This window comes from Nipponia nippon, unplaced genomic scaffold, assembly GCF_047370975.1.
Source record: "Nipponia nippon isolate SJK-2023a ecotype South Korea unplaced genomic scaffold, ASM4737097v1 scaffold_18, whole genome shotgun sequence".
In the NCBI taxonomy this organism is placed as follows: domain Eukaryota; kingdom Metazoa; phylum Chordata; class Aves; order Pelecaniformes; family Threskiornithidae; genus Nipponia; species Nipponia nippon.
Genome location: NW_028262334.1, coordinates 1955718 through 1980360, shown reverse-complemented (window position 1 = coordinate 1980360; position 24643 = coordinate 1955718). Strand labels below are relative to the sequence as shown.

The 24643-nt window shown below is 58.0% G+C and overlaps 1 protein-coding gene across 5 annotated transcripts in view; it reads left to right on the top strand.

Annotated features, from left to right (window-relative positions):
* The window catches only part of ACACB (acetyl-CoA carboxylase beta), a 28690-nt gene that overhangs the window by 428 nt on the left and 3619 nt on the right, over positions 1-24643 (top strand). The window contains exons 2-51 of one of the 5 annotated variants that reach the window (XM_087754424.1): positions 205-633; positions 3978-4110; positions 4605-4743; positions 5019-5128; positions 5307-5388; positions 5868-5966; positions 6285-6394; positions 6640-6750; positions 6928-7137; positions 7396-7566; positions 7865-8026; positions 8271-8434; positions 8904-9054; positions 9135-9238; positions 9900-9981; positions 10507-10652; positions 10730-10880; positions 11033-11167; positions 11688-11834; positions 11952-12140; positions 12428-12528; positions 12613-12701; positions 12782-12906; positions 13323-13436; positions 13525-13638; positions 14038-14127; positions 14234-14352; positions 14601-14738; positions 15204-15303; positions 15395-15502; positions 15683-15739; positions 16145-16186; positions 16264-16479; positions 16580-16735; positions 17336-17539; positions 18077-18232; positions 18623-18745; positions 18962-19231; positions 19572-19669; positions 19838-19958; positions 20163-20273; positions 20830-20973; positions 21057-21177; positions 21329-21425; positions 21588-21684; positions 21928-22063; positions 22378-22555; positions 23024-23136; positions 23825-23979; positions 24262-24432. In XM_087754424.1, the coding sequence (XP_087610550.1) occupies positions 269-633; positions 3978-4110; positions 4605-4743; positions 5019-5128; positions 5307-5388; positions 5868-5966; positions 6285-6394; positions 6640-6750; positions 6928-7137; positions 7396-7566; positions 7865-8026; positions 8271-8434; positions 8904-9054; positions 9135-9238; positions 9900-9981; positions 10507-10652; positions 10730-10880; positions 11033-11167; positions 11688-11834; positions 11952-12140; positions 12428-12528; positions 12613-12701; positions 12782-12906; positions 13323-13436; positions 13525-13638; positions 14038-14127; positions 14234-14352; positions 14601-14738; positions 15204-15303; positions 15395-15502; positions 15683-15739; positions 16145-16186; positions 16264-16479; positions 16580-16735; positions 17336-17539; positions 18077-18232; positions 18623-18745; positions 18962-19231; positions 19572-19669; positions 19838-19958; positions 20163-20273; positions 20830-20973; positions 21057-21177; positions 21329-21425; positions 21588-21684; positions 21928-22063; positions 22378-22555; positions 23024-23136; positions 23825-23979; positions 24262-24432 (6825 nt within the window). In that variant the 5' untranslated portion in view covers positions 205-268. Of the gene's footprint in view, positions 1-204; positions 634-2634; positions 2766-3977; positions 4146-4604; positions 4744-5018; positions 5129-5306; positions 5389-5867; positions 5967-6284; positions 6395-6639; positions 6751-6927; positions 7138-7395; positions 7567-7864; positions 8027-8270; positions 8435-8903; positions 9055-9134; positions 9239-9899; positions 9982-10506; positions 10653-10729; positions 10881-11032; positions 11168-11687; positions 11835-11951; positions 12141-12427; positions 12529-12612; positions 12702-12781; positions 12907-13322; positions 13437-13524; positions 13639-14037; positions 14128-14233; positions 14353-14600; positions 14739-15203; positions 15304-15394; positions 15503-15682; positions 15740-16144; positions 16187-16263; positions 16480-16579; positions 16736-17335; positions 17540-18076; positions 18233-18622; positions 18746-18961; positions 19232-19571; positions 19670-19837; positions 19959-20162; positions 20274-20829; positions 20974-21056; positions 21178-21328; positions 21426-21587; positions 21685-21927; positions 22064-22377; positions 22556-23012; positions 23137-23824; positions 23980-24261; positions 24433-24643 lie in introns of those variants that run through there. The other 4 variants (XM_087754426.1, XM_087754427.1, XR_015704025.1 and 1 more) reach the window with 4 other exon arrangements.

The window sequence follows — 24643 nt, the reverse complement described above, 5'->3', positions numbered from 1 at the left end:
CTTTTGGGGAGTAAAAATAGCTCAGGCTGAGGCCGCAGGCAGCTTGGCTGAGCTGGAGGGGGGTCTGGCTGGGTGTTGTGGGGCGCTGCGGTATGGGGCGTGATGGGGAAGGGGCCTCGGCGTTTTGGGGGCTGTTCCTGTGCCCCCAGCTGATGGAGGGGCCCTGGGTCCTCCCTGACAGAGTGTCTCTGTGCCTCTCCCCAGGGCAGGTGAATGCTGCTGGCCGCCCTGCTCCTTGCTGGTACTGGTGCTGCTTGTCTGGGACAAAATGTCCAGCCCTCAGCCTGGGGAGGAGGAGAAGCCGGAGCAGAGCCCAGCAGAGCAGCCGGTGGCTCCCACCACAGCCAAGCTGCCGGTGCAGCCAAGCTCCCCGGCCCCCAGCCCGCTGCCACAGGCCAGCAAGGCTGCGGCAGGGGAGCAGGAGCAGATCGTGGTGTACAACCCTGCTGCTCTCCGCCGGCCGGCCCTGGCCAAATTTGTGCTGGGCTCCTTTGAGGACAACTCCTCCGACGATGAGCTGGTGGCCGCGGCCTTCAGGTTGGGCAGCCGGCGCAGCAGCCTGGCCGGGGCGGGGGGGACCAGCGCCGAGCCCCCCGCTGTGACCGCCCCGCTGGAGCCTGCCACGGGCATGAGGTACGACGTGGGGGGTCGGGAGCGGCAGTGGTGCAAAGATGCCCCGTTTGGGGTGGGCAGATGCTTTTCGTGGGTGCATTTCTCGGCAACCCTGTTGCTAAAATCGGGGGGTGTGTGCATGTGCTTCTCAGAGCCCCAAATCAATTCCCCAGTCCTCCCCCCTTTGACTTGGTACTGTACGAATAACCCCGATAATAAGGTTAACGGCAGAACCCTGGTAAGAGCAGACTTGACTGAGTGCTGTGTGACAGCAGTGCCATGTGCACGACTGCAGCAAGGACTGGGGCAGGAGTTGCTCCGTTACAGTGATTTTGGTTGTCAAATCATGGGGTGGAAAGTGCTTTTAGTGTGCTTGGTGGTCCTTCAAACACAATCCCCAGCGCTGCAGCCAAATTGCCCACTTGCTCCCATTTTCTCACGGCTTCCTTTCTCATTTTGCTGCTTCTCTCTGTCCCTGCGCCATCTCCCGGTGCTGGGAAAGGCTGTGCCGATGCCCCGGCTCCAGCTGTGGCTGGCGCAGGAGGTGCATCAGGGAGAGGGGGTTTTCTTGCGTGGCGAGATGAGATTGGGGTCAGTTGAGGCGGTGAGCGTGTGCTCACCATCCTTCCAGGTGCACATTTTGTGCGTGAGCTTCGCTGGGGGCATTTCATGGGGTCTGAGTAAATCTGCAAGCTGAGCTGAGCCTTTTGACAGGGCACCTGCATGTGCACGTGCACTTGCACTTGCACGTGCACTTGTGCATGCAAATGCTGCCCTGTGCCCTCAGGGCTGGGTCCCACAAAGACCTACTCCTGCTGCCAGGTTCACTTTGCTTCTGCTATGGGGGGGATGCCAACACGCTCCTGGTATTGCCCGTGGGGAAACAGCATCCTCGGAGCAGTGGGGTACGTGGGGTGCTCCTGTGCTGCTCCTGCCCTTCCTCTGCCCTTGCAACTATGGCAGATAAATTATTAAAGGCAGAAAAGTAGCTCTTTGGTGGTTTTGCGATGAGTTGATGAAAAGTGGAAGCGCTTTGCTCCATGGGTAGCTTCGCAGCAACTTTTGCCCTCACTGGCACTGGCAGGGCTGCGGGGAAGCTCGCTGCTGCCTGCTGGCTTGTGCAGAGCTGCTTCCCATGCGAGCACAGCTGATGACCATTATAAATACCTGGAAACAAAGCGCTGCTGCCCAGCTCCTGGCTGCTCCGCTCCCGGTTAAAAATAAAAGACCTTAGGCTGCAGGGACATGTTATGAAACCTGACAGCCTGCTCACCGAGCGCTGCCCAACGGTGTCTTCTTGCCTAGCTGGGGTTTTGGGTGGTTTCATGCACCACGCTGCCAGCAGGGTATTGCTGCTGTTCATCTGCGCTTTAACACGGGAGGAATTTCTTTACGTCGCCACCCGAGTCATGTTGTGGACGTGGTTGGTGCAGTTTTCAGGATGGGACGGGTGCGCTGGCATAGGCTTTGCGGTGGGGTTCAGGGCTGCGGGAGGGAAGCGGGCAGCGCGGCCAGCCCTGGCAGAGCAGCAGAGCTGCCAAGCAGCACAGGGGATGCTCCGGAGTGTGATAAACCCGGCACTCCTTGATGCAGTGCTCCAGATACTTGGAGAACACTCTGAGTGCATGGAGAGATCAGGATGTTTCCCAGCTTCCCTGGGGGTTTTGACACGTTTCCCCTTAAAATAAATGTGCCAAGTGCTGCTCATGTGAAATCAACTCATTCTGGGGGGCGCTGGTCCTTCTTCCTTTGCTTATTTATAGCGCATTCATGGAATTACAATCAACAGTTCAAAACCTGGCTGAGTTATGAGGGAGGAATGTGAACCTGCTAATTAAAATAGAAAGTTGCTTAAAACTCTGGGCAGAGCCCTGGGAAGGCACATGCCTGGCTGCCGGGGAGGTCCCTGCCTGGCTGCGGTGGGCTGCCGGTGTTGCCAGACCCTCCTGCACCGGCTGCCAGGAGGTGGGAGGCGCGAGGGCTGCCTTATAGCTCTGCTGGGGCCGGAGCCCTGTGGAGGGACTGGTCTGGCCGTCCAGCCGCCAGCACAGTCCGCTCTGACCTGCCAGCTTCAGGGATGTGCAATGGGCTGTGAAACAGGGAATAGACTCCGGAAGGCATGGAAATGCCTTCAGTGGAAGACCATGGTAAGGGTGAGTCTGGCCGGCAGTGTGGTGAGCCTGGGAAGGTGTTTTGGGGTTGTGGAGCAGGCAGCGCGGGCAGGCTGGGGTCTGATCTGGCAAGGAGCTGTGGCTGCTGTCATTGCAGGCTGTGCAAGAGCAAATTCCCAAGGCAGTTGCTGGGAGCAGTGCATCACACTTTTTGCAAGGTTTCTCGCAGAGCAATGCCTGCTCTTTGCTCCCCCTTGGGTGACCCTAGCGCAGCTCGGGGTGGTCTTGTAGGGGCACCTCCGGCTGCGCCCCTTGGAGACCTGGTGCTCCTGCCATGGGGTTTGGAGGCAGCAATCCTGCTTGCCTTGCATGGACACCAGGGAAGCGATGCTCTGTGCCATCCCACGTACCTGTTGTTTTTCCTGCCACCCACATCACCCAGCCAGGCTGCTCTGCCTGTCCCCTGGGTACGTGGGGGATAGAAACAGCTCTGCAATGGGGCTTGGTGTAAGCCAGGAGCTGCTGGGGCTTTGCAGCAGACCTTGGCCTCTGCAAAGGGGCATTTGTGCATTTAACGATCCCAGCAGTGGGAGGGAGGGTCCATGCTTGGTGCTGCATTTTGGCCTTGTGGGAATCTCCCCATTCCTTGTCCCCTGGAGCAGAGCATGGGGCATTTCCAGCTGTAACCAGGCTGGAAAACAGCCTGGACGCACGTGTGCTTCCATGCACTGTCCAAAAACCCTGAGCTCTCTGCTCCCTGAAATGCAAACCCCGGGGCTTTTGTTCGCTGCAGTGGGGTCTTGGGCTAGTCCCTGTGGCTGCAAATCTGTTTGTTGTGGTGTTTGAATGAATGTGGATCCACAGCTGCTGGGGGGGTGTTTTAATTGCAAAACACGCTCTGTTCACCCCGAATTGCTTGCCCCATGTAACTCAGCCGAAATCAGTTTTCCTGTGCGGTGTTGCAGCGAGTGTTAAATGTCCCCAGAGAGATCCCGGTGCACAACAGGGAGCTGGTAGTGAGGAAAGTGAATCCTGATGTTCCCCACGTGTGTCAGCAGGGTGAAGGGTTTTATTGCTTTCCTTGGAAGAAACCGCGGAGGGGGCACAGTCTGCTCTCCAGTGCCCACTGCTGCAGACTGCCGGGCTCTCTGCAGATCCCAGGGAAGCCCGAGCCAGTGGCAGCACACATTGCACCTGGTGAGGGTTTGCTCGCGTGACTGCGGGCTCGCTGATGGCCGTCACGTCCCACTGCAGGCCTAGCATGTCCGGGCTGCACCTGGTGAAGAGGGGCCGCGAGCACAGGAAGATGGATCTGCAACGGGACTTCACTGTCGCCTCGCCAGCAGAGTTCATCACCCGCTTCGGGGGCAACCGCGTCATTGAGAAGGTCTTTCCCCACGCGCCCCTGCCTTTGCCCAGGTGGTGGGTCACTGATTTTCATGGTGGCATCCTCAAGCGTTGCCCAAGTCTCCTGCACCCGCCAGGCTCGGACCGATGGCAGCCTGGAGCAGCCCAGAGCTGTTTGTCCCCTGGCTTCACCCACCCTCGTGGGCTGGGAGAGGGAAACCCTCCCAACGCTGCCCTTGCACAGTGGCTGCTTGCAACAGCTTTGCATGACTGGTGCAAACAAAGGCCGAAGTCCTGTCCTTCATTAGCCCCAGTGCCAGGCATCAGAGCTGCTGTTAAGGAGCGTCCTGCTCCGCCAGCATGTACAACCGGCTGTTGCAAAGCGCCCGTGTTAGCACAGCTGCCCTGCTTTGCTCACCGCCTGTGCCCAGCCCTTGCCTCCACACTGCTGTCCCTCGGGGCCGTGTGCCCAGCCCTGCACCCCAGCAGCAAGGAGAGGTTTCAGCCTGACGCCCCGTGTCCCCACCCCCCCAGGTCCTCATTGCCAACAACGGCATCGCCGCTGTGAAGTGCATGCGCTCCGTCCGCCGGTGGGCCTACGAGATGTTCCGAAACGAGCGTGCCATTCGGTTTGTGGTCATGGTGACCCCTGAAGACCTCAAGGCTAATGCGGGTAATTCCTAAAAGCATCCCAGTGAGGGATGTTCCCCACCCTGGGGCTGAGCCAGAGCAGCCCCTTCCTTCTCCCTGTGCTGCTGCCTGGTTCATGGGAGGCTCTGCACAGCCCCCGCGCGGTCACACACTTTCCTCCTGTGCAGCCAGATCCAGGAGTAAATAATTTTTCTCCCCTCCAGCATCCCCAGGATGGAGGATTTGGGGGGCGGGTACATGTGAGTGGGGCACGGCTCGGGACACTGGCCCCCACCGCCACCATGCGCTGTCTTTCAGAGTACATCAAAATGGCAGATCACTATGTGCCCGTCCCTGGGGGGGCCAACAACAACAACTATGCCAACGTGGAGCTGATTGTGGATATTTCCAAACGGATCCCAGTCCAGGTAGCAGCCCCTTGCAGGCCTCCCACCTCTTTGCAGAAGGAAGTGGATGGGGAAGAAGGGGCACTCAGAAATGGGATGATGTCGCTCTGTGCGGAGGAGCCAGGCATGATGCTGTGGGTGATGGGAGGATGCCAGCGCAGGGAGGTAACGGCTCGCACTGCTCCTTCTCTTGTGCCAGGCGGTGTGGGCTGGCTGGGGACATGCCTCGGAAAACCCCAAGCTGCCAGAGCTCCTGCAGAAAAATGGGATAGCTTTCCTAGGTAAGGTCTCGCTGCCTTCCCAGTGCTGGAGGGAGCAGTGGGCATCAGTCTAGTGTGTGCACGCACGCTCGCTCCCCAGGGACACCGTGCTGGGCAATGCCCGTTTTGGGCATCTGGCACGTCCACCCTGCAGTGTGGTGGTCCCCAAGCCAGTCTCCTGGAGCTGTCCCAGGAATCCCACCGTTTTCTGGGTTTTCCCTGTAATGTTCATGCTGATGTAGCATTCACAGAGGAACACTGGGTGGGAGCAGACCTCGTGGGCTGCCCAGCTAGGGGACATCCTGGGCTTCCCTTGGAGAAGGGTCAAGCTCTGTCCTGAACCGGGTAGTGGCTTTGGGGGGGGTTTCCATGCCCCCACTCTTTGCAGAAGGGATGATGGAGCCAGCTCAGCGAGGACCAGCTTTCTGCAGCATCCGTGCAATGGGGACGGGCCAGCTGGCCAGGCTGGCCCAGCTCACCCCTTTCCTCCCTGTTTGAAGGTCCCCCCAGTGATGCCATGTGGGCACTGGGGGACAAAGTTGCCTCCACCATCGTGGCTCAGACGGTCCAGATCCCCACACTGCCATGGAGCGGGAGTGGTAAGTGCCTCCTCCCCAGCCCCACACGCCCTCCCTGCTCCCCCATTTCTCTCCTCCCTGCCTCTCCTTCTCCTCCAAAGCAAGTGCCAGGGCTGGAGTCCCCAGCCCGGCTGGCCGCAGAGTGGCTGCAGATATCAGGGACCCCACTGCAGCTGAGCAGCTGCCGGTTCGGGCAGAGGGGTTTTTGGAGATGGGGTGCATGGAAACAGGGGAAATGGCATGTGCCAACATGGGGTCCCCAGCTCCCTAGACACAGCCAAGATGCCACCCCAATCATGCCACCCCAGTGGTGACTGCAGCCCCTGGCTGTTCCCACAGGTCTGGTGGCCCAGTGGTCTGAGGACGACCAGAAGCATCAGCAGACGATCAGCATCCCCCTCGAGACGTACGCACAGGGCTGTGTGAAGGACGTGGAGGAAGGTCTGGAGGTAAAGCCGAGCCCACGGGAACCCACTTGTCTCCTGTCCACCACTATTTCTCCTTGGAGCCTGCATGCCCTGGCCCTTTTGGCCTCCCAGCACACGTGACAGTGATGCAAGGATGTTTCAGCAGCAGTTTGTCCCTCTGCACGGATGTGGCTCAGGGCAATCCTGCTTGGGGATGCATTTGGCTGTCAGGGTGATGGGTTGGGGTTCAAAGCACTTCAGTCACCCCAATCCTTGTCCCCCCTCAGGTGGCCAAGACGATCGGCTACCCGCTGATGATCAAGGCAGCAGAAGGTGGTGGGGGCAAAGGCATCCGAAAAGTAGAGGCACCGGAGGAATTTGGCACCTGCTTCCGGCAGGTGAGAGGTGCCCAGAGCCCCCTTCCCCATTCCCGTCCCATCCTGGGGCACACAGCAGGGTCCTGCTCCCGCTCTGGTTGCCTCATGCTTCCCACCTGCGCTCGCCGCAGGACCTGCCTCCATCCTGGGATGAATTTGGGGGGTGATGCTGGGGCATGACCCTCTCCCTCACCGCAGGTGCAGGCAGAGGCACCCGGGTCCTCCGTCTTCCTGATGAAGCTGGCACAGCACGCGCGGCACCTGGAGGTGCAGGTGCTGGCTGATGAGTACGGCAATGCCATCTCCCTCTTCGGCCGCGACTGCTCCATCCAGCGCAGGCACCAGAAGATCATCGAGGAGGCGCCCACCACCATTGCGGCACCCTCCGTCATCGAGGTGATGGAGCAGGTGGGTGGCCCTGGTCTTAGGGCAGCATGAGGTTTTAGTGAGAAACTGGTCTGATCCTTGCTGGGTTTATTGTGGTTTTTGGCACCTGAGGCTCCTAAGGAAAGGAGGGACCCCCCGAGCCGAGCAGGGAGCCCCAGCCCTGCTTGTCTGCTTGGGTCCGTGCAAGGACACTGCTGCCGTTTTGCTCGGGACACCCCGACTCTGCTGCAGTGAACAGAGGGCCATTACCCCCCACGGCGGTTTTGCCCTCTCCTGCAGTGCGCAGTCCGCCTGGCCCAGATGGTGGGCTATGTGAGCACAGGCACCGTCGAGTACCTCTACAGCGAGGATGGGAGCTTCCACTTCCTCGAGCTGAACCCACGCCTGCAGGTGGAGCACCCTTGCACAGAGATGATCGCGGACGTGAACCTCCCAGCTGCCCAGCTGCAGGTACCTGAGCGCACATGGGTGACTTTGCAAGGTGTGTTACATGAAGCAATTTTGTAATTTAGGGAGAAGTGCTGGGCTAGAGCCTGGCAGAGGAAAGCTGTCCCATACACCAGCATGTAGGTGCAGACAGAAGCACGTAGCCTCCTTCGCCTCTGGCTCCCTGCCGGGAGCAGCTGCCTGCAGCGTGGTGCCTCTTCCCCTCGCTCTTCATTCAGACCATCTATCAATGTCTTCTGGTTGTAATTTTGATGCTAAAGTCTTGTTCTGGCAGCTAAAGTCCTCCTTGTTTCTTGTGCAGATTGCAATGGGCATCCCCTTGCACAGGATAAAAGACATCCGGGTGCTGTACGGGGAGAGCCCCTGGGGCGATACGCCCATCTGCTTCCACAGCCCCACCAACACCCCCGTGCCCAGGGGCCACGTCATCGCCGCCAGGATCACCAGCGAGAACCCCGAGGAGGTGAGCTGGGGGGATGAGCTCTCGTGCACTGGCCCTGAGTGTGGGGATGGGGGGACCCTGCCACTCACGGTGTTGAACTGGGCACGGTCGTCTCCAGCTGGACAATGTTCATGGGCATTGAACCCCTGGGATCGGTGAGATCTGCGTGCAGACTGATAAATGGCACAGGGATTCCCCTTCCCTGTTTAGTCTGCGTGAGTCTCAAGCCTGGTTTCTCCATGTCTCCTGCTCTGTCTTTGCTCAGGGTTTCAAGCCCAGTTCGGGGACGGTGCAGGAGCTGAACTTCCGCAGCAGCAAGAACGTCTGGGGGTACTTCAGCGTGGCGGCAGCCGGGGGACTGCACGAATTTGCTGATTCCCAGTTTGGGCACTGCTTCTCGTGGGGAGAGAACCGGGAGGAGGCCATCTCGTGAGTGTGGTGGGACAGAGTGGAGAGAGGGTGTCCTCAGGAAGACTCGCAATTGCACATGAGCTGGGAAAAGTGGCTTTTATCTGAGAAGACAGAATGGTGCCGCTGTGCTGAGCAGCTTGTTTGTGCTGCAGAGACTGTCTAGCCAAAGCCAAAGTTTTCAGACTGCGCTGGTGCTACAGCCCCAGTTCATCAATCTGATCCTTAAAGACACTAAGTGATCCACTAAACATGTGCTTAGCGCCAATGAGCAGCATTCAGTAATTAAGCAACATGTAACGAGTCTGTCTTGGGCATTTAAGTGTTTTATTAAGACAATGAGAACTGTGGGGCTGTTTCATGCAGGCATGAGGGTGCCCAGGGCTCGGGGGGGGTTCATCACCCCGGTCCCTGTGGTTCCCTGGTTTCCTCTGCTGAAAGCCAAGTGCCGCCTCGTCCATCATTAATGGAGGGTTTTGCTCCCTAAAAGGAACATGGTGGTTGCCCTGAAAGAGCTGTCTATCCGTGGGGATTTCCGGACCACAGTGGAGTATCTGATTAAGCTGCTGGAGACAGAGAGCTTCCAGAACAACGAGATAGACACCGGCTGGCTGGACCATCTGATTGCTGAGAAAGTGCAGGTGGGGGAGACTGGCTGCCCTGGGGTCGCTGCTCCCCTTCTGCTGTAAGACCCAAACCCTGTTATTTTTGCCACCCACAGGCAGAGAAGCCGGACACGATGCTGGGTGTCGTCTGCGGTGCCCTGAACGTTGCAGATGCCACCTTCAGGACCTGCATGACCGACTTCCTCCACTCACTGGAGAGGTGCGGAGCTGGGGCTGCCCGACGGGGGCTCGGCTGTGCCATGGGCACAGGGGGCACAGGGATTGCATGTCCTAAAGGGAGGCTCCTGACAGCCTGTGTGGCTCCTGCAAGCATGGAAACCTGAGTTTTTCTCTCCCTGGGCCATCTTCCTTCCCCCTTTTGCTGCAAATGCTTTGCAAATCTGGAGGCAGTGCCCGTGGCACTGCATCAGCCGGGAAACACGGGTACTTGCTGTGACTCACAGCTACAACTTCTCAGCTATTCCTTTATCAGGAGAGGGGGAAAAAGTTTCACGCAGTTGGGAAAACAGCTTGCAAGGGAAAGTGGCTTGGCTGAATGCAGCTTGCTTTTGTTTTTGCACTTGAATGTCAAGGTTATTCCTCCAGCCTTCGAGGACGCCCGGGGCTCTCCCCGGCGCCCTTATCTGAGCGTGTTTTGCCGGTGTCTGGCCTGCCTCCGGATACATTTTTATAAGGCGCTCACGTGGGTCGTTTAAAGCAGATGCTTGTCTGCTGTGGTCACCTTTGCGCCCTCCCACAGTCAGCTCGGAGCCCGTGTGGCCTGACGCCAGCAGCACCACTGACATCTCGCACACTTGGCTCCCCACCGGCGCGCAAGGCAAGTCGTACTTGTGGTGCCTGACCCGTCCGTTGTGTTTCAGGGGGCAGGTGCTTCCAGCAGCCTCCTTGCTGAACATTGTCGACGTGGAGCTCATCTATGAGGGCGTGAAGTACATTCTCCAGGTGAGGGCTGAGCCATGCTCCTCCCGAACTGGCCACAGCGCTTCTCCTGGGGACAGGGATGTGTGCTCCTGTCCTGAAGGAGAAAGACGCAATAAATACGAGGTTGTCCTTTAGAAATGTGCAACATAAAAATGAGGTTAATAACCTCATTTTAACTAGACAGATATTTTCATACATCCTGTTGCCCTGAGTTTAGTAAAGGACCTCCTTCTCTTGCTTTTAAACCCAATTGGTTGAACTTCATGCAAAAACTCCCTACTCACAATGAAAGCAGCAGGTGAGCCATGAATTAAACCAGCTCTGGGCTGCAAGTTGAACCAGCTCTTTCGTGCAGCCTGAGGTTGCTGCCTCCTGCCCTGCCCGGCACAGCCCTGTCCCGTGACAGCATGCTGCTCCTGCACCGGCCCTTGCACCGAGCGCAGGGAGATGCTCCTCACCCCCCACCATTACCACCAGCCCCCAGAAAGGCCGTTGCACGCATTTCAGGGGGTTGCACTGAGGGCTCTCCCTGGCTGCTGCCTGCAGGTTGCCCGCCAGTCCCTGACGACGTACGTCATCATCATGAACTGCACTCACATAGAGATAGATGTGCACCGGCTGAACGATGGCGGGCTGCTGCTCTCCTATGATGGCAACAGCTACACCACCTACATGAAGGAGGAGATTGACAGGTACCTCCCCAGTGGGTCCCTGCCGGTCTTCCCTGCTGGCCGGCAGCCAGTTGGTGAGACCTTTCCCTCTCCTTAAGATACCGGATCACCATCGGCAACAAAACCTGCGACTTTGAGAAGGAGAAAGACCCGACGGTGCTACGCTCACCCTCTGCAGGGAAGCTGCTTCAGTACGCAGTGGACGATGGTGGTCACATAGCCGAGGGGAATGTCTTTGCAGAGATTGAGGTGAGTTTTGCACAAGAGCCTGGAGGAGATCCATTCCTGCGATGCTGGTGGACAGCAAAGACGAAACCCACCAACGCTGCCGCGATGCTTGAGGTGCTCTGCGGTGCGCAGGTGTTGCTCATTTGGTGACCATTTCACCCATCCTCACCCAGGTGATGAAGATCATCATGACGCTGACAGTGGAGGAGGCCGGGCGGCTGCACTATGTCAAGCGGCCGGGCGCGCTGCTGGAGGCAGGCTGTGTCATAGCTCGGCTCGAGCTGGATGATCCCACCAAAGTGAAGCCCGTGAGTCTGCCAGGGGCCAGCCATGCTGCTGTCCCCTCCTGTCCGCTCCCAGGTGGCATCCCACAAGGCACTGGGGACACTTGCTGAGGGACAAAACAGAGGAGCTGCCCTGACGGGGGGGATCAGCAGGGATGTGTCCCCATGCTGGCACAGGGTGGCACTCGCAAGGCCATGCCGCATCCCCCAGCCGGCTGCGGTAGGGCTTGAGTGGCTGCTCCACATGCCGTGGCGTTCCTCTGCGTAAGCATCCCACGCACGCTTACTTAGTGTGCAGAAGCTCGCATGCAAGTTTTTAGTGTACCTATAGCTCTCTGTCCACATCTCCAGTTTTTCTGCATGGTTTTCATGACGGGGCACTGGCAGAGACATGAAGCTGAATGTTAGGTGCTTCCTCTGTATCTAACCAAAAGCAGATTCCGGAGGGGTTGCGCTGTTTTTCCTGGGGCAGCTGCAGCTCTTGGGGGGGCTCGGTCCTGTGTTGGCAAGGAGCTGGGCCAGCACACCTCTCTGCTCTCTCCAGGCGCAGCCATTCACAGGGGGGCTCCCAGCCCAGCAGACCCTCCCCATCACCGGCGAGAAGCAGCACCAGGTTCTCCGCAATGTGCTGGACAATCTCACCAATGTCATGAACGGGTACTGCCTGCCCGAGCCCTACTTCAGCACCAAGGTGGGTGCTGGGGGCAAAGATGGTCCAGGTGTCCTGCCCCGTTGCCTCGTGTTTGTCATGACGGCAAGACAGGGAGTGCCGGTGGGTGCGGACAGCACCAACTTCTGCTCCCCGCAGGTGAAGGAGTGGGTGGCGCAGCTGATGAAGACCCTGCGGGACCCCTCCCTGCCCCTCCTGGAGCTGCAGGAGATCATGACGAGCATTTCAGGAAGAATCCCTCTGTCTGTGGAGAAGTCGATCCGGAAGGTGATGGCGCAGTATGCCAGCAACATCACCTCCGTGCTCTGCTGCTTCCCCAGCCAGCAGGTGAGCTTCCTTTTTAGCTAGAGCTAGTTAGGAGTTTCTGCCTGAATTTGTCCTGCCAAGAGATATTATAAAAAATGAAATGAGGGAAACATTTGTGTTTTTATGCTTCTGTTTTTATATTTGTGTTTCTATATTTATTTGTCACTTTGCATTTTTCACTTGGGGGAAGAAAAACAAACAAAAGGCTCTGCGTGCAGCAGCACCGTCCCCAGGCAAGCCAGGGAGCTGGCAGCCCTGCGGCTGCGCTGGCCCTGAGCTGCACCAGACCCCGTACCCTCTCCCTGCAGATTGCCAACGTGCTGGACACCTACGCGGCCACACTGCAGAGGAAGACTGAGCGGGAGGTCTTCTTCATGAACACACAGAGCGTGGTGCAGCTGGTGCAGAGGTGAGCCCTGCACTGTCTGTGACCCCCCCTGGTCTCCCCACCACTGCCACCTCCTCGCAGCATGCTGGGCTCTCTGCTCCCCAGGTACCGCAGCGGCATCCGGGGCTACATGAAGGCAGTGGTGCTGGACCTGCTAAGACGCTACCTGCAAGTGGAGACACAGTTCCAGCATGGTGAGGGCTCAGGGGCTCTCCGGAGGGGTCTGCGGGGCTCTCTGGGGGGTCTGCAGGGCTCACCATGCTCTGCCCCACAGCTCACTATGACAAGTGCGTCATCAGCCTGCGGGAGCAGTGCAAGCCCGACATGACCCCCGTGCTGGAGAGCATCTTCTCTCATGCCCAGGTGGCAAAGAAGAACCTGCTGGTGACCATGTTAATTGTGAGTACAGCCCATGCCCCTAGACACCAGAAATAAAGGCTAGCGGCAGGGAAAAGCCCATAAGCTGAGGCATGCTCTGCGTCGCTGCGGGATGGGACATGGCTGCGGGTGGCTGTCACAGCCCTGTGCTTTCCCCTTGAAAGTAAGCGGACACCTGAGAAACTACTTTTCTGCTCCTCTGTTCAATGCATCCCCAGGGCTTGGGTTTTGCATTCATATCAATTTCTGCCTCGTTAGGGGGACTTTATCTCCCCTCTGTAGCATTACATTGCTGCACTTGGCTCAAAGAGCAGCATTTTGCCCGTTTTAGTGCCTTGGGTCTTGTCCTCAGTGCCCGTGCAGGGCTGGGGGTGCGAAATGAAGCCATCCCACAGCAAGGGGCCTGAGCTGAAGCCATGGTGGTATGTGCATTGCAGGACCAGCTGTGCGGCCGGGACCCCATGCTGACGGACGAGCTGACGGCCATCCTCCACGAGCTGACGCAGCTCAGCAAGACCGAGCACTCCAAAGTGGCGCTGAGAGCTCGGCAGGTCAGTGAGCACCACACTATGCTGTCTCTGTCCCTGTCCCTGTCCCCGTCCCCGTCCCCTGTGTTCCCAGCTGTCTCTCCCCTTGCAGGTGCTCATTGCCTCTCACCTGCCCTCCTACGAGCTGCGGCACAACCAGGTGGAGTCCATCTTCCTCTCCGCTATCGACATATACGGACACGAGTACTGCCCTGAAAACCTGAAGGTTGGTAATCGTGCATTTTTCTGCAGAGGGAGTTTGGCTTTCGGGTGGCTTTGGTGAGGAGGTCTGGCTGCAAGTGGCTTAGCCTTAAGAATAGCCAAAAGAGCAATCAAAGCCTTGCTGCAGTGTCAGTGCTTGTGTGGGGCAGACGAGGGGGTGCACCCTGTTGCTGCCAGTCCCCATCCCCTGCTCCTCACCCCATTTGGTGGGGGACTGACATGTGGATCCACGTCTGGGTCTGGTGGTGTCCCCATGGTGGGCTGGGTATCCCATGGCACCCCAGTGGCCAGTCCTGCACAGCCCCACATTGAGGGACGCCCCTGGAACATGCCTCCCCCATCCTGTGGTGGGGCAAGGGGGTCCCACTTCATCCTTGCGCTAAATTTTGCTTTCTTCCCCCAGAAACTGATCCTCTCAGAAACCACCATCTTCGATGTGCTTCCCATCTTCTTCTACCACACCAACCAGGTGGTGCGCATGGCGGCACTGGAGGTGAGGGCTGGGGGGGTTGTGGGGGGCATGTGAGCTCTGGGGGGTGGCATGGGTGTGTGTGGTGGGAGCAGGGGCACAGCAGTACCACCTGCCGTCCCTCTCCCAGGTGTACGTACGGCGCGGGTACATTGCTTACGAGCTGAACAGCCTGCAGCACCGGCAGCTCTCGGATGGCACCTGTGTGGTGGAGTTCCAGTTCATGCTGCCCTCCTCCCACCCAAACAGGTATGGGGGCCCCTGCGTGTCTCTCCCACTCCCCTGGACATGGTCCTTATTGCAAAGCTGTTGGGTTTGTATCATCTCCTCCATGCAAAACATGAGGACCATCAGAGGGAACTGCCCACTGCGCTCTCCCTTTGCCAGTGGAGCAGGATGAACCCTCTCTGGGTCAGGGTCCTGTGTGGGACCTGTGTGGTCCCTGTTGGACCCAGGAGCAGTACCTCCACCCATGGCTGCCTTGTTCCCCCATGCAGGATGTCCGTCCCCATTAGCATCTCCAACCCTGACCTGGCCCGGCACAGCACTGAGCTCTTCATGGACAGTGGCTTTTCTCCCCTGAGCCAGCGGATGGGAGCTATGGTGGCATTCGACAGATTTGAGGACTTCACAAGGTGAGAGTGCAGGGCCATGCCTGGCTGGTCATGCACACGCCTTTTGGGTGCCACTGCAGTCGTTAGAGAGCAAAAGGGTGTAGAAAAGCCAAAGCTGGTGGCAGCTAGGCAGTGCTCGGGGCAGCTCCTGCTCCTCCCACAGCTGGAGGTTGGGGCTGAGTATTTTCAGTATGACAGTTACCTGGTGGGGACATGATGTGTCTTTTGGGGACATGTGGAGCCTGGGGGAAGCTTGCCTGGCATGGCTTAAGCATCTCTGCACATTAACACAACAGCACTCAGAGCTGCATTTCATGAGCTGTGGCTTTGCTGTGGGCTGGTGGAGCCCAGCTGAGCCGGTGTGTGCCCCCAGGGTGCTGCGCTGGTACCCGCATCCCTGCTGCAGTGGGTCCCTGGCACTGTCCCCTTGGGCAGGGGGTGGGCACGACGTGCTGACTTGTCACCCCATCCCCGCTGTTTGGGCAGGAACTTTGATGAAGTGATCTCGTGCTTCACCAACCCGCCTTTGGAGAGTGCGCTTTTCAGCGAGGCACGAGCCACCATCTACGAGGAGGAGGACACCAAGGTGGGCACGATGCCGTTGCTGCCCCCCTGGGGTGGTGCCAGGACAGCGGTGGTGCTCCTGGTCAGGGTTGACTGGGGGGTTTTGTTGCCAGAATGTCCGCGAGGAGCCTATCCACATCCTCAACATCGCTCTCCGCTGGGCTGACCACATGGAAGACGAGAAGCTGGTGCCCATCTTCAGAGCCTTTGCCCAGTCCAAGGTCTGTCGCTGGGGCCAGACTCCCTTTTTGCAGCAAGCCAGCAACCCCAAGGAGGTGCCTCATCTCCGCACGGCGCTCCCCAAAACGTTGCACCCCATGGCAGCCACTTGGGTTTTGTTTGCTCCCTGGGTGGAGATGTTTAAGCTCTCGTGACTGGTGAAGTCTTTTGTTTCCATGTAGAAAGATGTCCTCGCTGACTGTGGTCTCCGGAGAATCACGTTTCTCATTGCTCAGCAGGTGAGTGCAGACTGAGCCATCGACAGGCAGAGTGACTTTAGAGGCATCATGCTTCTGCCTCCCTAAAACACCCAGAAACATCTATAAATAACTTATAGACATAGCATTGAGTGACGGAGGTACCTACTGTGCATCAGGAGCTGGGAATTAATGAGCGATTCAACGAGTGATTTCTCTCCGGTATTATCCTTTATGCTGCTAATGTCTCCAGTAACATGTGGTTCCAGCGTGGCCGCTCCATAGTTTTAAGCTGCCTTTAAAAGGCATCAGTTACTCCCAGCTCTTTTCCCTTGGGGGGAGGAGGAAGCCTGCAAGGTTTTTTCTTTTTAATGAATTCACCGAAAATCAGAAAAATCCTCTGCGTGCCAGGATTATTCATTGTCCTCTCTCTCCCCTTTTCTCTAGAGAGAATTCCCAAAGTTTTTCACGTTCAGAGCCAGGGATGAGGTAAGAGCCGCGGTTAGAGCAGAGCCCATCCAGTGCTGGCTGACCGGCTGCTTGCTCACCCCTCCATGCCACGCCAGTTTGCAGAGGATCGCATCTACCGGCACCTGGAGCCGGCGCTGGCCTTCCAGCTGGAGCTGAGCCGCATGCGCAACTTTGACCTGACGGCCATTCCCTGTGCCAATCACAAGATGCACCTCTACCTGGGGGCTGCCAAGGTGCAGGCGGGCGCCGAGACCACTGACTACCGCTTCTTCATCCGTGCCATCGTGCGCCACTCGGACCTCATCACCAAGGCAAGGCGGCGCTGGGTCCCCCGGGTGTGCGGGCAGAGGTGGGTGCATTTCAGGTGCAAGGGTTGCTCTGGCCACCCCTGAGGTGCCCGGTGCACCACAGGAGGCTTCCTTCGAGTACCTGCAGAACGAGGGCGAGCGGCTGCTCCTGGAGGCGATGGATGAGCTGGAGGTGGCCTTTAACAACACCACTGTCCGCACTGACTGCAACCACATCTTCCTCAACTTTGTCCCGACAGTCGTCATGGACCCTTCCAAGGTGCGTTTCTCAGTGTCCTGCTTCCCGCTGTCAGTGTGGTGCTGATCTGGGGATGGGGGCTGCATTGTCCCGCGTGCTCGGTACCACTGCATGGATAGGCAGCCACCCACCACGCTGGCTGCCAGACCCAGTCCCATTCAGTGCCCACCCAGCCCTGGATGGGGGTTGGATTTAGCAGCCCCAGGGGCTCCTGCAGCTTAATTTCTGTGTCAGACCTTCACTGTGGGCTGTTTTCTGGAGAGATTGCACACTTTGCAGTGTTCAGGGATTTTTGTACAGACTTGGCCAAGCAGGCAGTTCACCGGAGGGCACGAGGGTGGGTGGCAGGCTCTTCCCCTGGGCAGCGTGCAGTCTGAAGGAGTGGGGCTGTGTCCTTTCAGGAGGATGTGGGGCACCATCTTTCCCTCTCCCCAGTGGAGAGGCTGGATGGCAGCACCAGCCCCCAGGGGTGGAGGGATGGAGAGGGGGAAGTGGCTTGCCCAAAGCAAATCTGAAATGGCTATTTGGGGTGGAGATGCAACAGGGCTGCTCCAGCCTTGGCACTGGGGACAGTGGTGTCCCCAGGGCCACAGACCCATCTGTGTGCTGTCCCGTGCCCAGATCGAGGAGTCGGTGCGGTCCATGGTGATGCGCTACGGCAGCCGCCTCTGGAAGCTGCGGGTCCTGCAGGCCGAGGTGAAGATCAACATCCGCCTGACGCCCACTGCCACCGCCATCCCCATTCGCCTCTTCCTGACCACCGAGTCTGGCTACTACCTGGACATCAGCCTCTACAAGGAAGTGAGGGACCCCAGCACCGGCAGCGTGAGTACCTGCAGGCAGCGCCTGCAAATGGGAACCCAGCCACGACTGTTTGGGCAGCTATCAGCTATGGTGAAGCTTTGGGGTGGTTTCTGCAAAAATCCTTGTGCACCTGCAGTGCTGGTCTGTCCAAGAGCCCCTGGGACTGTGCAGCAGCATTCCCAGGGCTGGCCTGGTTTCACTCCCCTCTGTGCTGCATCCAGTTGGGCACCTGGGGGTGATTCTTTGCTCCAAAATGGTGCTGAGCCCCAGGAGTGTTGCTAGCGCATAGTCGTGCAGTTTTTGGTCTGGGAGGTGAAGGTCAGTGTTAAGGTGTTACTGGTACTTGCAGCACAGCAGTGTTGCACTCTGTCCCCTCAATAGCAAAGAGTCGGGTGGAAAATCATATTGTTTGGTCAAGTAGAGCCACAGGCATGAACATCTTGGCCAGGCAAAGCTCAGCAGTGTTCCAGCCCTGCAGGGCTGTTGCACCTTAGAGTGGCAGAGAGAACTCACCCGCATGCAGAGGGAAGGCAGCCAACACTCTGCCCTTCTCTCCAGATCATGTTTCAGTCATATGGGGACAAGCAAGGGCCACAGCACGGGATGCTCATCAACACCCCCTACGTCACCAAGGACCTGCTTCAGGCCAAGCGGTTCCAGGCACAGTCCTTGGGCACCACCTACGTGTATGATTTCCCTGAGATGATCAGGCAGGTGAGTCCAGCTGAGCACGAAGAGGCTCCATTTTTGCATTTGCTTTTCTTCCCCGCCCTCCCCAGATATTCCCATCTGGGGAAAAAACTCCTCTCCCCTCAGCTGGCAAATGAGAAAAAGAAAAGAGCCCAAGTCCCAACATTTTTGGTTATACAAAGCATTTCTAAACCAATTCCCAGCTCTTGCAAATTGCAGTAGTCACACTCATGGAGGACGTGAACCAGAAAGCCCTGTACAAGGAGGTCTGCAGCAGGGTGGGGGCTCTAATGCAAAGTTTTGCTCACCCTAAATCCCAGCCTGCTGCAGGAGTGTGCGTCTGCACTCAGCAATAGCCTTGGAGCTGCCGCAGACCCGTGCTTTCAGCTCGTCCTGTGTGTGGTGTCTCTGCAGGCTCTCTTCAAGCTGTGGGGCTCCTCAGAGCTGTACCCCAAGGACATCCTGACATACACTGAGCTGGTGCTGGACTCGCAGGGGCACCTCGTGCAGATGAACAGGGTCCCTGGAGGGAACGAGGTAGCGGGGGATGATTTAGGAACAGGGCAAGAGAGAGGGGCGGGGGGAAGCTGTCCTGCAGCGGGGGGGAATGGCTGGTGGCTTCCCCAGTCCGGCTGTGTTTAAAGCCTGGGAGATGCTCCTCAAGCGTTTTGTCTGTTGGTTAATGCAGTCTGCAGCTCAGACCCCATTTCTCTGGAGGAGCCTGCCCTGTGACCTTGTGCTGTTTTGGGGCAGGTGGGGATGGTTGCTTTCAAAATGAAGCTGAAGACCCCTGAGTATCCAAGAGGCCGGGAGATCGTGCTCATCTGCAATGACATCACGCACAAGATCGGCTCCTTCGGGCCAGAGGAGGACCTGGTCTTCCTGCGGGCCTCGGAGCTGGCGCGGGCCGAAGGCATCCCCCGCATCTACATCGCCGCCAACAGCGGTGCCCGCATCGGCTTTGCCGACGAGATAAAGCACATGTTCCAGGTGGCCTGGGTGGACCCTGCAGACCCCTACAAGGTGGGTGGGCACCTTTCCTCCTGCCGTCACAGAAAATAACAGAGGACTTTTATTTGGGGAAGGAAGGACCAGAGCTAAACTGGGACATAAAACTGTGGGATCAATGCTGGGGGGTGAGCATACACACGCACCCACTGCTATGGGGATGGTTCCTTCCGCTTTTCCCAGCAGGGTGGAGATAAAGGTGCCAGTACTGGTGCGGCTGCTCTGTCCAGCCCTGGTCCCTGAGCTGCTGTTGATGCATGGGGCGGGTTTGGGTTGGGTTTGGAGAGGGGCCGTGTCCCACATGAGCGTGTGCATGGGGTGCTCCACAACTCATCCTCCTCCTCTTTATTTCCAGGGGTTCAAGTACCTGTATCTGACTCCCCAGGACTACACGAGGATCAGCGCCATGAACTCGGTGCACTGTGAGCACGTGGAGGAAGGGGGCGAGTCCAGGTGAGCCCCGCTGTCCCATGGGGCACACAGAGCCACCCCCAGCTTTGCCGTGCATCCCCACCGGGTTGCAGCTCCCACATCCTGGCTCAGCATCCTGCCAGACACATCACGCAAGCGAGTGCTTCCCCCTGTCCTGCCCACACCACCATGGCTCTGCTTTCCCCGCAGGTACGTCCTTTTGGACATCATCGGGAAGGACAACGGATTTGGGGTGGAAAACCTGAGAGCCGCCGGTACCATTGCCGGGGAGTCCTCTCGCGCTTACGATGAAATAGTGACCATCAGCATGGTACAGCCGTGGGTCCTTCCCCTGCTCCACTCCTCCCCTCTCTCCTACTTGCTTTTAAGGTCACCCTGGGGGGAATAACAGGATGCGACAAGTGACCTGGTGTAACTCCTGCTGAGCGAGGGAGCATCATTCTCCTGGTGCTCGTGGACTCTGCTGCAGCCCTTTCTCCCCAGTAACCCCCTGTGTCCTTGTGTGCGTGCCCAGGTGACCTGTCGTGCCATTGGGATCGGCGCGTACCTGGTGAGGCTGGGCCAGCGTGTCATCCAGGTGGAGAATTCCCACATCATCCTCACCGGCGTCACGGCTCTCAATAAGGTACCGTGCTCCAACCGTGTGTCCTCCCTGGTACTGTCCCTCACACCACTACACACTTGGGCTCCTTCCCTGTTGCATGGGAAGAAATGGCAGTTCCCTGCACGTCACCTCATGGGACCTGTCTGGAAGAGACACCGGGGAACTCCAACTGGGCTTGTCTCATTGAGAACTGAGAGAATGCCACCCTGCCGCTATTTGGTATTGCTTTAGGGGCCTGTTCATGGTGCATCGCTCCTGGAGCAGGGCCGGACAGCAGAGCTGCTACGGGCACTGTTTGGCTCTGGTCCCAGGGTCAGGACCCATCTCTGGGCAGAATCACACTGGTTTGAGCTGATTTGAAACCTGCTTAGCTAAACCGATGCACTTGTGGGTCCCTTTAGGTGTCTAAAGTGGAGCCCTTTTGCTTTAACATCACCCTGGCAGGCAGAGGTGGAAATTCAGCCTCAAACCAGAGGGAATGTGCCTGTACAGAGGTTTGACTTACAAATAGAGCAAGGAGGGGTGGCTCCTGTGTTAGCAGAGACTGATCTGTGTTTCTGTTAATAATTCTGGCTAGGTGTTGGGACGTGAAGTTTACACATCCAATAACCAGCTGGGAGGTGTGCAGATCATGCACAATAACGGCGTTTCCCATGTCACTGTCCCGGATGACTTTGAGGGGGTCTACACCATCCTGCAGTGGCTCTCGTACATGCCCAAGGTAGGAGGGTGCTGCAGGACGGCAGTGTGGGGTGTTACCCCATACCTGGCTTGTGACCTGCCCTTTGGGGTTCTGCCTTACAGGATAACCGGAGCCCAGTGCCCATCATTGCCGTAAGCGACCCCATCGAAAGAGAAATCGATTTTGTCCCTTCCAAAGTCCCCTACGACCCCAGGTGGATGCTGGCAGGGAGACCCCATCCGAGTAAGTGAGGGCAACCCTAGACCTCTGCAGCAATGCTCCCAAACATATCTTGTTTGTTGCAGCCCCCCTGTCCTGGTGCAGAAGGTGCTTTTTGCTGTGGGTTGGTGCTTAGGGAGCCCTTCAGTGATCTGCTTTTTCCTGTGCTCTGCAGCTCTCAAGGGGACCTGGCAGAGTGGCTTCTTCGACCAGGGCAGCTTCCTGGAGATCATGAGGATATGGGCTCAGACAGTTGTGGTTGGCAGAGCGAGGTACTGCTGGGAGCAGGGGATGGAGCCCCGGGGCAGGCTGCATGCATGGTCAAGCACACTCAAGCCCTGGCCATGGCACTGCTTTTGGGATGGTGATGGTGGGGCTGGGGTGCAGTGTGGAGGGCAACTGTCCTCTGCTGAAGCCACCGTGCCTTACTGCAGGCTGGGAGGTCTCCCAGTGGGTGTCATCGCTGTTGAGACCCGCCCCGTGGAGGTGACGATACCTGCGGACCCTGCCAACCCGGACTCAGAGGCTAAGGTGTGTGGGGAGATGTTAGTGCAGCTGAGCAGCAGCCGGGAGGAGGCTGGAGGGGAGAGCAGGGAAAAAGCTTAGTGTAATCCTTTGGCATGTCTTGATTTGCCTTAAAGATGGTGAAATCAAGGGTGCTTGGTCAGTTTGTTTTCTTCCAGCTCTTGCACACCACGTGCCACCAACCTGCCAGCATGGTGTGCCAGGAAGCACCAGCACTGGTCTCAGCGCTGCTGCTTGCCATTTTTGCAGATAATCCAGCAGGCCGGACAGGTCTGGTTTCCAGATTCTGCTTTTAAAACAGCCCAGGCTATTCGGGACTTCAACCGGGAGCATCTCCCGCTGATGATCTTTGCCAACTGGCGAGGCTTCTCCAGTGGCATGAAAGGTACCCATGCTTGGGGTGCCCAGATCCCCGTGCCGTGACTTACTGCCGGCACTCCTGCCACCCCACGGGGTCCTGGGATGACCCCAGGGTCCTGCCCACACCACTCTGGGATGTGGGGTTGGGCTGGGGAGGTGATGGGGCATCGCCAGGACCCAGGTCCCAGGACTTGGTGGCTTCCTGCTGGGCTGGTTTGGGGTGCTTGTTTGGTCTTTCCAATGGAGAAGGTGGCTTTGGGCAGCTAGGAGACGGCAAGGGGCGATAGCCTGGCCCATGGCAGTTGGCGCGCCCAGCCACTGAGTCCCTTTGGCTTTCAGACATGTATGACCAAATGCTGAAGTTCGGCGCCTTCATTGTTGATAGCCTCCGGGATTTTAAGCAGCCTGTCCTAGTCTACATCCCGCCACACGCAGAGCTGCGGGGAGGCTCCTGGGTGGTCATCGACTCCACCATCAACCCCCTGTACGTGGAACTCTACGCAGACAAGGAGAGCAGGTCAGCGTCCAAAATACATGTGCACCCTCCGCAGCCCACGTGCAGAGAAATGAGAGCTGGTGCATGGGGTCTGCAGAGTCATAGTCCTGCTGGCAGAGACCTCCAGTCACTTGAGATGTGTATTTTTTACCCTTTAGTTAATCAAAGCCATCAGCTAAAACTTTCAGGGCTCTCGCAGAGCAGCATGGCAGGTATCTCCTTGGGGATATTCTCCTGCGTCCAGTGAAGGCTGCAGGCAAATAAAACATGGTTCTAGGGGTCAGGAGGCCTTTTCTCTAACCTGAATTAATGCACATCAGAGCAAGCTGTAAGGAGTGGGAGGACAGACAAGAATCCCAGACTGGAAACAAAACCCTTTCAGGTTTTCTTTCTCCCTCATTCTTAGAAGAGAGAGTTGCCTGGATCTCTTGTCCCAGGATTTATTCTCCTGTGCAAACCAGTCCCCATTTTACCAAAGTTTCCTTACAGGGGAGGCATTTTGGAGCCTGGAGGAACAGTGGAGATCAAGTTCAGAAAGAAAGATTTGGTGAAGACCATGAGAAGGATCGATACGGTCTATGCCAAGCTCGTTGAGCAGCTGGGTAAGGGAAGGGTGTTTCGACTTGTGGGCGTTGGTAGTGGTAAGTTAAAACATGAGGCTCAAAGACCACAGTGGCAACCATCAGGAAATCATTAGTGTTCCTCTGTGAAAATTCTTCATGGTTTTTCTGATGACGGAGCCTGCCAAGGGGATGTGGTGGTACTTTAAAACACCTGTGTCTCCTGGGGGCTCCGTAAATGGTGCTGGACTTTTCTCCCATGCTTTGAGATGAAGAGTGGTGATGGCCATGCTGAGTCAGTACCTAACGAGATGACACATTGTCATTACAGAGCTGCACAGAGGCTGCCTTTAATGCACTGGGTCTCCTTTCGCCCTGTGATCGGCTCCTGCCTGCAGTGGATGGTGGGGCTGTGTTGGGAGGTCCTTGCCTCCATGCCCCTCCACCCTGCTAAAACACGGTCCCACAAAGTCCTTGCAAACACCACCTCCCACCTCTCTTGCGGCAGGCACTGAACATGGTGCAGCCCCTTCATGGCCATGGCCTTCTGTGGCTGGGCTCTGGGCAGGGGTGCAAATGTGCCGAAGCAAAGGGACATGACGCTGGGCGCCCCGTTGCCTGGCGGGGGTGGCTGATGTAGGAGCACAGAGCGGAGCCCAGCCCCTGTGGTGGCCTGTGCACCCCATCACAGAGGCGGCGGGTGGGCTGCTCAGTACGGTGTGCCCCGCAGGGACCCCCGAGCTGTCCGAGGCGCAGCGCAAGGAGCTGGAGAAGCAGCTCAAGGCCCGGGAGGAGCTCCTCCTGCCCGTGTACTACCAGGTGGCCGTGCACTTCGCCGACCTGCACGACACCCCAGGCCGCATGCAGGAGAAAGGTGTCATCACGGTGAGCCAGGGCATAGGTGGGAAGGGGCTTGACGCAGGGAGTTTTGCAGTGGTGGCACAAAGGCGAGAGGCAAAGTCCCCTCGCAGGGGTCTGGGCTGCAGCTCAACCCTGCCCCGGGTGCTGCTCTCTGCTCTCAGTTCCTGCCCCAGGTGCTGCTCTCTGCTCCAGCCCAGCAGAGCTGCCTTCAAACCCGCCGGCACGAGCTGTGAGCAAGCAGTCGCTGCACATCAGCTTCTCTTCTTTCTGCAATGACCAACCCAGGCTCTGCCCCCATTTCTGCAGGACATCCTGGAGTGGAAGAATGCACGCTCCTTCTTCTACTGGCGGCTGCGACGGCTGCTGCTGGAGGAGGTGGTGAAGGCGGAGGTCCTGAAGGCAAACAGTGAGCTGAGCCACATCCACATCCAGTCCATGCTGCGGCGCTGGTTCATGGAGACAGAAGGAGCCGTGAAGGTACCCTCATCCCCGGCTTCCCAAGGCATCCCTGCGATCAAGGGGGACCTGAGGGCTGTCACCTCACTCTCCTGTTCCTCGGCCGTTTCGTTGGTGCCTCCCTGAGGGTTGAAACGTGCAATGGGAATTACCATTCTGCAGCCTGTGCCAGGGTGGGCAGCCAAGTAGCCCTGAGCCTGGGGCTGTCTCTTCAAAGTGGGTGACCTTGGTT